This window comes from Uloborus diversus, chromosome 9, assembly GCF_026930045.1.
Source record: "Uloborus diversus isolate 005 chromosome 9, Udiv.v.3.1, whole genome shotgun sequence".
Lineage (NCBI taxonomy): Eukaryota > Metazoa > Arthropoda > Arachnida > Araneae > Uloboridae > Uloborus > Uloborus diversus.
This window is the reverse complement of record NC_072739.1, coordinates 48,773,409-48,787,952: the sequence shown is the minus strand read 5'-3', so window position 1 is coordinate 48,787,952 and position 14,544 is coordinate 48,773,409. Positions and strand designations below refer to the sequence as shown.

At 32.7% G+C, this 14,544-nt stretch overlaps 1 protein-coding gene across 4 annotated transcripts in view; it reads right to left on the bottom strand.

The window, feature by feature from the left end:
* The window catches only part of LOC129230095 (ribosome-binding protein 1-like), a 65,353-nt gene that overhangs the window by 15,587 nt on the left and 35,222 nt on the right, over positions 1-14,544 (bottom strand). For all 4 annotated transcript variants that reach the window (XM_054864490.1, XM_054864492.1, XM_054864491.1 and 1 more), the window contains exons 7-14: positions 13,470-13,664; positions 11,127-11,173; positions 10,939-11,050; positions 8,456-8,794; positions 6,977-7,066; positions 6,487-6,651; positions 5,540-5,632; positions 3,545-3,625 (exon numbers count right to left, since the gene is read on the bottom strand). In XM_054864490.1, the coding sequence (XP_054720465.1) occupies positions 3,545-3,625; positions 5,540-5,632; positions 6,487-6,651; positions 6,977-7,066; positions 8,456-8,794; positions 10,939-11,050; positions 11,127-11,173; positions 13,470-13,664 (1,122 nt within the window). The remainder of the gene's footprint in view (positions 1-3,544; positions 3,626-5,539; positions 5,633-6,486; positions 6,652-6,976; positions 7,067-8,455; positions 8,795-10,938; positions 11,051-11,126; positions 11,174-13,469; positions 13,665-14,544) is intronic.

Here is a 14,544-nt window from a genome sequence, read left to right as displayed (position 1 = left end):
ACCCTTTCCAATGCATTAATGTCTTTCTTAAGACAAGGAGACCAAAACTGAACAGCATACTCCAAATGAGGTCTTACCAAACTTCTATATAAGGGCAGAAGAACTTCTTTAGATTTGTTTGAAATAGATCTATTGATAAACCCAAGCATCTTATTGGCCTTGTAACTAGCAATGCTGCATTGTTGGCTAAACTTTAAATCCTGACTTATTAAGACCCCCAGATCAGTAACTTTGTCTGCCTGACTAATGACTGAACCTTGCAAATAATAACTTGTACGCTTATTTCCATGCCCTAAATGTAGCACTTGACATTTCCCAACATTAACAGCCATACCCCATTTATCAGCCCACTCCGTAATATGATCTAGATCCTCTTGCAGCTGTTTTGCTTGTTCTTCATTTTCTACAGTCCCCATAACTTTGACATCATCAGCAAAACAATTCATGTTCCCAGAAATATTTTTGTGAATATCGTTCATAAAAACAATGAACAAAACAGGCCCTAACACTGATCCTTGAGGAACCCCACTTAAAACCTCACTCCAATTAGAATAATTTCCCCTTACAACTACCCTTTGTTTCCTTCCGGTCAGCCAGCTTTTTACCCAAATGAAAGTTTTCCCTCCTATTCCAATATCAGCTAATTTGCTAAGTAGAGCAACATGCGGTACCTTATCGAAAGCTTTTTGAAAATCAATGTAAACAACATCTACAGGCTTCTTATTGTCCAAAGCCATGGTAACTTTGTCATAGAAATGTAATAAATTAGTTGCACAAGATTTACCTTTCCTGAAACCGTACTGAAAACTAGTCAATAGATTATTAGTCTCTAGAAAATTTACTATCTTAATTTTTATCAATGTTTCAAAAATTTTGCAAACCACCGAAGTTAGACTCACAGGTCTATAATTTCCCGCACTCCCTTTAGACCCGTTCTTGAAGAGCGGTGTAATGTTAGCTAGCTTCCAGTCCTCTGGCACTGTCCCCGAGTTATAAGAAGCATTGAAAATATTTACGATTACATCTGCTAATTCCTCCGCACATTCAACTAAAATTTTTGGATAAATATTATTAGGTCCCGGAGCCTTAGTCTCTTTAATTTTTTTCAAATGAAATAAAACGTCATCCCTGGAAAATACAAAGTCCTCAAGCTGTACTATAGCTTGTGTCTTCTTGGTGTCAACTGTTAAGATACAGTTATTGTTAAAAACACTCGAAAAAAAGTTATTAAGAACATTAGCAATATCACTATCGTCCTGAATTAAAATTCCGTGCTCATCAACCAGTGGCCCAATATGACTATTTCGAACTTTCCCCGAATTAGCATATGCAAAAAACCTCTTAGGATTCCTGTTTATGTTATCTGCCAGTCTTTGCTCCAACTCTCTTTTCTGAATCCGTACCAAATACTTAAATTTACGCCTTGCCTTACAATATTGGAGCCTATCTGCACTGTGACCAGTTTCTCTAAACCTATGAAAAGCAGCTTGCTTGTAATTTAGAGCGTCTTTAGTTTCCCTGGAGAACCACATCGGCCAAATTTTAGTGTTGACACCCTTTCTCCTAAAAGGAACATGATCCCTAACTGTATTCGCTAGATTTTCCTTAAACTCTGCCCACTGAAGATTCACATCGCTCTTGTCCAATCCAGAAGAAAAAACTGCTTTCAAACTCTGCCGAAGTGCCACAAAGTCAGTATTTCTGAAATTGGGCACAAACCTAAAATTCTCTACTTTGTGCATATCAAATTTAATCCCAAACCTAATACTGTTGTGGTCACTATCTCCAATGTGTTCCCCTACACATAACCCCTGAACAGAGCCTTCCATGTCGCAGAAAACTAGATCCAAAATCGCGTCCTGTCGAGTACCCTGAGTTACAATTTGATCTAAGAAACAGTCACCAATTACTTTCAAAAATTCCTCTTCTCTGCTATTACTATGATAAAAATTATTCCAATCAATTCCTGGAAAATTAAAATCTCCCATTATGATGACTGACCCCTTGCTAGAAATGTCACTAATAATACTAAACATCTGTTCGTTTTGACCCTGGCTTAAGTTGGGTGGCCTATAAATATTCCCTAAACGTAGTTTTTTGCCCTTATTACTAATCAATTACAGCCAAATCATATCAATCTCATTAGGTTTATCATTAATTACCAATTCATTGCAAGTTAAAGTGTCTCTGACATAAAATAAAACCCCACCACCTCTTTTACCTACTCTATCTTGTCTAAACAAATTGTACCCAGCAATAGATAATAAATCATCATCACTTTCGGTAGCCCATGTCTCGGTAACTCCAATAATATCCAACCTCTCGTCTATTGTTATGCTTTTCAATTCTTCCATCTTGTTCCTAATACTACGAGCATTTGTATAAAAAACCTTAAGTAAGCCCATCTTACCTTTATTTAATGCTGCGTGATTATTTGAATCCCAACTGTTAAAATCTTTTCTCTTACTAGCCACCATATTTCCGTTTCTACTAAAATCCCAATAGTTAGTACCCGTTCGAATTCTGCTCCTTAAAGCATGCCCCCCATTCCAACTTAGTTTTTTGATTCTGAATCCTCTAAAACCAAACCACTAACCATTTTGACCCCCGTAGAGCTCAGATGCAGGCCATCCCTAGCAATCCAATCACGTTTACATTTACTCCATACATCAATAAACCTGATACTACGCTTAACGCAAATTTCCTTGAGTACCAGGTTCATACACCTAGCCCGTTGGTTTAACCAGCTCCTATGCACTCCATACCTGGGAAGCAAACCAACCACTTGGACATTTGCCGAACAGTTGGTTGCTTTGTCCAACAGGGAATCCCATTCCTTTGTAAACTCATCGTTGTTACTATGGCCTACATCGTTAGTTCCCACCCACAAAGTAACTACATCCTCTTTATTAAATACCCCCTTCTTTTCAGCAACCCTATTTACATCTCTCACCCGAGCCCCTGACAAACAACATCTAGCCACCTTACGTCTAACTCTGCCTATTGAGTTTCCCACCTCACGCACCATTGAATCGCCCAAAATTATACCCTTAGTTTCCCAGTCTGTCACCTCAGCAATAGCTTTCCCCTTTACCTCTGGAATTTTCCCACTATCTAACACACAGCTAATGCCCACCTCCTTTTTACTAACTTCCTCCTTTACCTCAAGAATATTCCCACTATCTAACACACAGCTGATGCCCACCTCCTTTTTACTAACTTCCCCCTTTCCCTCTGGAGAGTTTACCCCCATCTACACTCCTACAGCCTAATGCTAACTCACCCTCCAAAGTAAGCATCCTAACTCTGATTTCTGAGAGTTCAACACAGTTTGTGCAAATGAAATCCTTCTCAGACTCATCCTTCCCCTTAAACAAGCAGAACATCTGACATAGGTCACAAGAAATCCACTTGTCCCCTTTACCACTTTTAACCCCCTTCATTATGCATATAACCCCCATACTAGCTCAAAATGACACACTTAAACTGTCACATAATATAAAATAAGCATACTAATTCAATGTAAGAATATAATACTAGAAACCTCTTCTAATTGGTTAATTTGCTGGAATGTAGACTGCATGGCCTCTTTTTCTGCAATCAAAGCATTTTTCTCAGATAAAACCTGAAATATAAAAGGAGGAAAAAAAATTTCAAACCTTCAAATGTAATTAATTCAAAATACTGTAAATTTTATTTCTATTCTATCACATAAAACAGATGCTGAATTAAAGACTATTAGACAAGACTACAAAAAAATAATACATTCTCAATTTCATGGTGTCAAAACTCAAATTACATGCCAAATGCATAATCTAAAAATCTCTCTAGAATAAGTTATTGATACTGATTTTGTTGCTTTTCATGCTTTGATGATTAATTATTTTTAATTTTTGTTTTTCTCTACTATATACTTCCTTATAAGTGTTGTCTCCAAAAAGTAAAGCTAAAACAATGTAATTAATTGAATGGAAACACTAAATCAACAATTTTTTCCCCTCTAAAATTAAGACTAGCTTCTTGACATTTGAAATTGAATAATTCAAATGTAGACAATAACAAGTAGCATATACGTTTCAATGATTTTATTATTAGTTTAAATCAAAGTATGTCTGTCATTTTTAGCAGCAGTTGAGCTGAATTATGAAGTTGTGTAACATTTCTCCTTAAATTAGATTAAAAATTCTACTTTTTGACAGCACAGTAATAACTCTTTAATCCATACCCCCATAGTCCAAATATCAAAGAGATGAAATTTCATGTACAGTAAAGCCTCATTAATCTAACCTTATTAATATGAACTTTGCTGAATCTTTACAACCATTTAGAGGTACTTTCTGTATAAGTGAGAGGAAAGTTGGAGTAATTACAAACATTTGAGACATCTCCATCAATTAAATGCTCAAGAATTACCACTAAAGTAAGCCGATAAAAGGTCAGTCCTCCAAACCATCAAGGGTGGTTACTGAAAGTGAGTCTGGACCATCACGTTCAAACTACTTTCATCCGATATTTATTGTAAGTAAACTAATGTATGTACATACTATACGTAAAAATTTCTCTTATGCAGTTTTATATTTTATTCTCTTGAATTCAAAATACAATTTTTTTCTGTTACAGCAGTTTATGTACTCAACTTAAAGGTTATTTTGTTTAATCCATACTTTCTTTAATGGAACAACATGAATCCCCTATTAGTCTACATTACTAAGTTCTACTGTATTAAAATTTATTTAGCTCAACGAGAATGTTTGAAAAAGAGTATTTCTACTATAATATTGCTTATTTTCTATGTTTTCTATTAATTTAGAAAGGGGAAAAAATCAATACTCTTTATATTGCAAAGTATTTTTTTCCCTTCTGTAGCACTTAGGATTTATTTTAGACATGTTCGATCTGTTATGTACATGGCACATGGAAAGCATAATATGTTCCGTAATTCAAAGAGTTTGACAGTTTGCACTCCCCTGGTCCCAATTCAGTCGCTCTAAAGAGGTTCTACTGTGCACATGGCAACCTAGCTAGCCTAATGTATAGGATGTTGGAGTCTGACACCACCAAATGCCCATTGAGTAAATGCAGAGAAGGCTCATTAAATCTGTGCATTCATAAGTCCTGTGTTGGACTCCTATCCAATGTCATGCAGCATCTGCCAAGTTTTTTTTTCCCAAACCAGTCAGGCTAAGAGGCAGGTTATGAAGGAGAAAAGTACACATACACATGAATTATGAGATAAATGTGGAGTCAACTTAAAAACTTAATGATTTTCTACACAATTTTTCAGCAAAAATGTATCATTATTGTCAGCGAATCATTTGTTTTCTACGTATCATCAGTTTTTTTTTCACCTTTTAAATATGACTCGAACAGCTTATTTGGCAGACTTGAAATTAAAGAATCTCTTGCTTCTTCTAAAACCAGAAAACTATTTTTTCTGTATGCACGGTAGTACCGAAATCATGTTTACGATTCAATAAATTTTGTTAAGACTAATTCTTGTCACAATGATTATTCTGATTAAAAATACCAAAGTAGATACCTTATCTAACTCTAACTGCTTTTGATGCAACTTTTCATTCCACAAGGCTTCTTGGGACTCGGCACTTCCTTGCAAACTTTGAAGAGTTGATTCCTGAAGAACATAAGAAAAAAACTGATCTTACAAACAGTTCATATCGAAATGTTAATGTGGCTCATAGTGACATTTTCTTTTGCCCGGCCCCCACTCCCCTTCCCATTCTTTTCTCTTTTAAGCATTTCAAAGTGTTAATAACAAGCCAACAAATACATATTTATTAAAAATTTCCATATCATACCCACAAATTTTTATATTCTTAATGACATACTTTTGAATACCATTTTTTAAAAAATTTCTTATTTTGAAAGACCTTCCAACATTTTTCTAAACTAAAAGCATTTTACTTATGGCAACAAAACAAAATTAATGTTTTACTGTTTTGAATTTTAGTTATTTTTACTTTTTCATAATAAAACATAACTTGTACACCAGAGATGCAGATCACTTCTTATAGCATAAGAGATAGATGTCATAATAAAACAATTCCCCCCCCCCAAGTTAAAAATGAGAACATTTAAATTAAAATCAAACTGTGGGGGGACAGAGTAAAACTGACATGATTGCAAAAATAAAAAAAGCAAAATATTTAAATACATTAACTGGACGTGCAATGATGCCACTAATTATTATCAAACATGCTTCTTTAATTTTTCTCTTGAACACAATAAATCACAAATGTAGTTAGATTCTTCAAAGCTTCTTTAATGAAAACAACTACTTAAATCTTAGTTAAACAATGTCATAATAGTAAAATAAAGTTCAAAAATGTCACACTGGTGCATCGCACTCCCTCAATACTTAAAAAAAAGGAATAACTTTTTGTTGACTTGTTAATAGCTTGGTAAAAAGACATTTAAAGACATTTTATATAACATGTTTACTTCAGGAATATATTAAATCACACATACTGTGTCAGCAAGAACTTTTTCATAATGCCTTTGCTGTTCTAGAAGTTCTTTCTCCTTCTCTTCTAGAAGCTGTTCTACATTGCTTTGTTGATTATTTCTTTCTGAGGTAGCTTGCATAAAACTAGATGCTTGCTTTTCAAATTCAGAAAGCCATCTTTCATGTGGCTAAAATAATAAAATCATACATACTTAAGTTATAAGAAAAATTATTTGAAAATATGACAACATAACTCTTCTTTGAAAATATAGTTTTAGGTAGCAACATGATACAAATTTTTTTTTAATGAACCAATATTTTTTTTACTATAATATATCTATTTAAAATATATTTTCAGAAATCAACCATTGCAAAATTTTTAACCATTAACAACAAACGTATATTGTTGAAGACCTAGACTAAGATGACAAAATGATTTAGTAATTGCATGCACTGTGAATATCAAAAATTGAAATAAATCTATCAAAAAAGATAAACTGGAAGAATAATTACCACAGAACTGTCAATGGATACATTAGGACATATCCTAAGCAAGCACTGTCTTGTGTGCAATTGACTTTGCTGCAATTCTGAACTGAGATTCTGAAAAGAAATTAATAAGTTGATATAAATCACAACACTGACTAAGCCACTTAATTTTTACTAATAATGAAGCCAAAAGTTTGTACTATGTCTGTCTGGATCTCTGTGACACGCATAGCGCCTAAACCATTCGGTTAATTTTCATGAAATTTGGCACAAAATTAGTTTGTAGCATAAGAGTGTACAGCTTGAAGCCATTTTTCAAAATTTCGAATTTGTCCTTTTTCTATTAAAATTTTAAGCCCATTTTTCACACAAATTTGATAATATGGGGGAGAAATATTTTTTTCACATTTTTTAGTTTTAGCTTATTTGAAGTTTTTACGAGCATTAGGAGAGCTGTGGGAATGGTTTAGAGAAAACCAACATGCAGGGCTTATAATAAGCAAGCCAAACAATTCTAAATGATTAAGCTCAAGAAAAAAAATCAAAAATTAAAGATAAATGGAAATTTTTGAAGCAGAAATTGAATTTGTATGCTACCATGATTACGTCTTTTACTCCCTTTAATTGTTTTGTTATTTTTTTTAAACATTTTTGAAAACTTGCTTATTTTGGCAATCAATACTTTTTTTTAAATTAAAACAGATTTAAATTGTGAACAAAAAGTCGTCTGCTTTTATTTTCTTAATTTTTATGGTGTCACATTCAGTAAATTATTATTATTCTTTCTATAGTGTTTTGAAAAATGTCTTATTTTGCATTTTAAGCAAGGAAGGGAAACTTCCTTCCAATTTTAAAATATTTCTAAGACTTTTACAGGTTTCTGTTAAGCTACATGCTAAGTTTTCAAATCTGCCAAAAATATAAAGAAAAAAATTGCATAGTAGACGTTAACTGTAAATATACAGACAAACCAAATGACTTTTTAATATTCTACTACGGACAAAGCTGTGTGGGTACTGCTAGTTATAAATAAGATTAAAAAAGAAAACAGCTGTTTAAAATCAGCTAATTAAGCACTTTGTAAGTAAATTGATTGAAAAGATAAATACAATGACTAACTGACCCATGTGAAGCATTCATGCTTAAAATTTATAGTTTTACTGTAAAAATACTACATAAAAACACTACCATATGCAAAAATATAATGTAACAGATGTAAAATCTTACAACAAAAACATCAAAATAGTGCACAAAAAAGGAGTTTAGTCATCAATTTCAACACAGATATATATACAGTTGAATCTCTTGATAACTCAAAGCTTATAGCTCGAATATTTCTTTATTTCAAAGTTTTCATCGGGTCCCAAATTTTTGAGACTGTTGTGGAAACTTCCCATAGCTTGAACTACCAATAAATCAAACATTTTAGGTGGTCCCTTGGGACTTTCGATTTATCGAGAGTTGAATCTAGTATAGATATACGTGTGTGTAAAAAAAACTTACTTTTACGGTCTTTTCCAAGTCTGTTAGCTTTGAATCTGCAGATTTAAGTTTGGAATTTACCATAATAAGCTCAGAATTTAACTGTTTATTTTTTTCACATTCAGTTTTATAATCTAACAGCCTTTGTGCTGCTTCATTTTCAACTTTTTGAAGTCTGTCAGATAATTCAACTGAAGAATCGGAACTAGAACTGTTTTTTTGGAGTTTTTCTTCACATTGCTTTTCAATAGTTAATATTTTCTGCTCTGCTGCAGTCTGAATCTCTTTAATTTTTTGATCAGCATTCTTTTCTGCATTGGTTAATGCATCCACTACTTTCCAGTTCTTCTCCCGTAGTTCCTATTAAGATATGTACAGAGTAAATTCAAGTTCAGAAAATGTATGTACGAGAAAGAAAATATAAAAACTCACAAGTAATAAAAGAAAGTAAATTTTTCGTTGGTACATGCAACACTTCAGCAATGGGGGGAAGGACCAAACCCCCAGATCACATTTTTTGCATACAGCCAATCTTATCTTGTGGTAATCCACATGCAAACAAGGTCTGTTGTGACCAAAATAAGAGAAAACTTGGGCTGCACTAGTGACATGATCACATGCAATGCAAGACTGACAGTAAATTGAGTGCAGAGAGATTTCTAAGCCATTTTATAGTAAGTATAGCCACTAACAACAGAGGGAATTTTTTAGAAATATCATGAGACAAGAACACTTTTACCCACCCAAAAATATATAATACTTTTTTTTAAAAAAACTTAATTACAAAGTCACTTGAAAGTTGTTACTGCCCTATTATTTAAGAATAATATATAATATTACACAGCTTGAAAAGAATAGTGACACAACTCAAAACAGCAACTTTTTCAGGAAACCCATTTTTAAAATTGTTGCAATTAGTAGTTTATTGTTGTTTTATCCTAACAATTCCTATTTATTGTAATGCCTCTTAAAAATCGTTAATACTATTATTTTTATTTAGCTCAATGAAGTTTTTATGCTAGCATTTTAGGGTTCCTAGAAATTTTAATCAAATTTAGGTTGAATTGTGTTTTAATCAAAGTTGCCATCTACTCCCAACTTTGCTATCGACAACTTCTATTTTTATTCCATATAAAAGATCAATTTTTTAAAAGTATTACTAATTAAAAATCTCATTTTCAATATTTTTTGAGTTGTGTCACTAGTCTTTTCAAGCGCCGATAAATACATTTTTATTTTCCTAAACAGTATTCAGAACTTGGATTTTTATGATCTAAAAAAAACATATACAAATGCCCCAAGAAAAATCTAACATAAGTATTAGTGTACATTTTTAAATGAAAGTTCAAATAATATATTTTAAATGGACAAAACTCAGTGGTGCCTAACCTTCTTTAACTAAGGTGTTATAAAGAAACAATTTTTCCTAAGGCTACCAATGAGAACATTTAAATTAAAATGAAACTGTTGGGGGTCGTTATCGTTTCTAGATTGCTTATTTTATTATTACAGTTTTTTCTGTTTTTTTTTCCCTCCAAAAGTGGCAACAATGTTTCTAAACACAAAATGAAGATGATCAGCTATTTTGAAAGATTCCAGAACCTGTTTTTACACCACTAGACTAACAAATGAACAGAAGGAAAACTTTTTAAATATGGTATATACTCTTGTATAAGTCTAGATATTTAGTGCAAAAAATTAGGTTAAAAGATAGGGGCTCAAATTATATGCAGGGCAGAACTTTTGAAAAAATTTCCAAACAAATCTTGAGAAAAAAAAAACAACGCTTGAAAACTTAAACATTTTTCCAATTTTAGTCCAACCCTTTTCAGCATATGCTATAGAAATAAATACTTCCACATTCTGCAATAACTTTACATGGTCCGACTGTGAAATAAAGACAAAGTAATTACAGAAAACGCCCGAGTACACAAAAAGTGCGGAAATCGCCGTATTCGGGAATTTTTCCAATAGTCACAAATTAATGCTCTTTTTTTTTTAATTTAAAAAACATAATAGGGTGACAGCAGGATTTTATTCATTATTTATTCAAAATAAAAGCAACAAGTAACAAAAAAAATCGTAACAGCAAAGTCGAATTCTTTACAAAAATCATGATTGCAGAAGTACAACCCTTTTTGTGCAAAAGAATAATAATTGTACGTTGTACAAAAAATGTTCATTACATTTTATTTTCCACCCTTTCATAATGTGTATATTCAAAATTAGAGGCAAAACATTTCCGATTTTTTCAGAAAGTAGAGACTGGACTTACACACGGGTTTCCAATTTTTCCCCCCGATTTTCCTCCTAAAAATAGGGGCGTCAACTTACATGCGAGCATATACGGTGCTTCAAATTCAAAGCTTAGTGCTCTTAATTTTCTACTTGTAAGGTTTAAGTAAGTAGAACTGCAATTATTACCAGCAACTCCTTTAATATACATTGCATAAGAAAATATTTATAGATATGAATGATGAAAGTATACAGAAAAAAATAATTACATTGTTTTTCTGCTTTTGTGCTTCAATTTCTTCGCTTAGAGCATCATTCCTTGCTTTTTGTTTGCATAAATCATCATTGACTTGCGCCAGTAAACTTTCTTTTTCCTTAATTCTAAAAGTAAAAACATTTTTAGAACATTGAAAGTTTAAAATTAACAGTTAAGAAGCATCTTAGCATGACAACTTACATTTTATCTTTCTCAGCCAAAGACTTCATAGCTTCCTCATCTTGTATCTTAAAAACACGAAAATAATCAAATAAACCCTTACAACATCTTTAAAAAAATATTTACATATTATTAGGAATGAAACAAACAGCGAAAGTTTACCTTAATTATAGCTTCCAAACAAGGAAGTTGCAACCTATTAAATATTCCTATTATGACTATCGGATATTGTTAATTGAGCCTCAAAACTAAAAAATTCACCATCGCTGAATTTTAAAACACCATGATTGATTTTTAATGAATTTTTAAAAACCTATGCGCAAAAGTGCCCTCTTCTGAAACGTCACTAGCTTACGTCACAGGGCTCTAGGGGGCAGCCTTCCGTGGAAAATCCCCTGTAGTTGCTACGGACATTTTGAGTGTGCCGATATTTTTATTTTTAAGAAATTTAATAACCCTTTTCAACACACTATGGAGACCGGATTCGTTAAAGCACAGTCTAATAATCTTCCTCAAGTAAAATCAATGATGGTGCTTGAATATTTCTGAGAGGATGAGAGATTCAGAAACGCGATGTCAAGTGTGTCTTAAGCAAAGCCAACTGCACTTTCGTCGGCTTCTCTTAGTCCGCTGAAGAGTGGATGACGTCACTTCCTGAGCCATTCGACATCACATTCGCTTGAACTTCAAAAATTAGTTTGAAAAAAAGTACTTATTCTATCGCAAAACTTGTTTCACCGATAATGTTCATGCATGTTATTCTATCATATAAAAATAAAATTGAAAAATCGAAAACTTCCCTATTCAGAAAGGTAAACTTTTTAGGTTTTCAACATTGTTTTGCTACGTAGATGTGTCATTATATTGAACTAGCAAACGTTATTTTCTTTTCATACAAAGATTCTACTACTGCATTGGGAAAGGGGAGAGATATTCTCTGTGCAATAACTTTTCAGACATGCAACACAACACTTTAGGGCCTGTACAAAGTACCATTTGAGTACCAGAGGGTCTAAGGGTTTGAATTAAGACTAAACTAGTTTTCCTTTTGATATTATTGACTACTTTAATATATGTGTCTTTAATTTCTCCAAGAATTTTTAAATATATGAATTGCTTGGAAGATGACAAATGACTCTTCTTTGACTAATGAAAAGGGTGGACATTTTATTGAAGCACAATTGCTCTTTAATAATATTCTGAATGACAACAAGAAACAAAAAAATTATGATTTCAAAAATCACATTAGAAATTTATTGTAAACAAATTGTGGTTTTTTTTTTTTTTTTTTTGGATAACGCTGGTTAGTTTACAACCTACCGAAAGTAAAAGTGTGGAAAAACGAAAGTAAAACGGTGAGTCTTAAGCACATGATGTAAAACTACATGTGCTTAAGAGTACTATTTTTTATCAATATCTTCTAAAAATATCACGATTTTCATTTCGAAGAAGGAACATCCAAGTGCTATATCATTTTAATTTAGAAGGGAATTCTTTAGTTGTGATACAAAGCAAAAAAAGGAGAGAACAAATAATGTTTTTTTTAAAGTACTAATATAAACTTAGTGTGGAATTTTCTAGGAAGGAAGTGAAAAGAAAATAGAAAGGGGTATTCTTTATAATCCATTGCCTGAACAGAATGAAGAGTAGCATGATATAATGCAGATTCTGAACCAGTGGTCCGCCGCACCTGTATCAGTCAGCAGAAAAATTCGACCGGTCGTTGAAGATATTTGCTCGTCTACGTAAAAAAAGGTTTCCTTGAAAAAAAAGGGGGGGGGGGAAACACCATCATAATAATCCTGTACTACATCTTTTACTGGAACTGTTATCATATTTCTTAGTTCTCTATGATCTTTCAGCAATGCCTATTACTTATGCATACTTATATTACGATAACTACTTATTGTATTCCAAACGTTTAAATATTCTTCTAACAACAATTAAAGTTTATTTATAGGTTTTTTAAATCTTTTTCTTTCTTTTTTTAAAAAAGGAAAACTCCCTCAGCCATTTGCTAATTTTTTCCACAAGTCTTTCCGATCCTTGAGATGAAAGGATTTCTTTCTGCAAAAATGGGGGTGGGGGAAGGGGGAAACCTCACTGGTTTGTGAATGATCACTTTTTTAACAGTATGCAAGTTTTTTTTTTTTTTTTGGAAAAAAAAGAAAGGAGACAAAACGAAACAGGCATCCCTGATCCGCAATTCTTTTTTTTTTTCCTTCTTCTTAAAGCTCTTGCCAGGTCGCGAATCAAAAAAGGATGAGAAACACTGATACAAAGAAAGTATTAATTTTTTTTAGAGCTGGACTCTGGATAAAGTTTGTTACTTCTCAACATCTCAAAATATATCAAACGGTGTACCTTTCCATTCAGCTCTCCATTTTGGTGGATTATTTCTTGCCCATCACCAGCTACTCTTTCTTTGGTCGATACAAGTTGTTCCGCAAGTCGTTCATTCTCAAGTCTCAACTCTTTTAGCTCTGCTTGAATTTTGTTGAAGTCAGTTAGCTTCGCTGTCAATTGCTTGACTTGAGCATCCAATTCAGTAACACGTTTCTGAAAAAGATAAAATAGTCAACCCTCGTTTATCGCGGTTAATTCGTTCAAGATTTTGCCGCGATGACTGAATTTCCGCGAAGTAGGATTCTGTATTTATAAACCGTATATTTTCCAAATTGGAGCGTATAAAACTTATTTAAGACAATTTAAATAGGTTTTTAACATAGGTAGAGCCCCCTAGACATGAAAAGCAGCTACCATTACATTTGCATTACTTAAAAAATTGCACAAAATATGAGAAAATGAGATATGTTAGACATAATAGGTATCACATTGTTGATTATTGGGAGATAAACTACACACACATGCAGTTTGTACACACTACTACTAATCTATGAAAACAGCTCAACTTGTTCGATGATGAATTGATTGCCAGTTAGTGACCGTATGTACTCCCGTTCTTCCCCTACATTTATCCTCATTTAAGGTATTACGATACAACTTAAAAATCTAGTACATTGTTGAACAACATTTACAATTACAGATGTAATAATACAGTGATTTATACTTTTCAGTTAGTGTTTAACAATTAAAATGAGATAGCGATTCCCAACTCTTTCTTCGACGATTTTATACCTCCACTCCATCAACTAGTACAACTACAGCCCTCAGAAGAGCTTACCTTACTTAAAAGACATACTTTGTTATTCTTATGTAGGAAATAGTTTAAATGAGCGCATTAAAAATGCTAATTACTATAGTTGAAAAGAAAAAAAAACGCAATGTAGTGAAGCCGCGAAAATCGAAGCACGAAGTAGAGAGGGACAACTGTACAGGCTTTCAGTAATCTGCCTAAAGTTACAATTTAACATCATGTCAACATTTAGGAGTGATGCAAGCTATGAACAATTTTCATCACTAGTACAGTTCTGTAAAT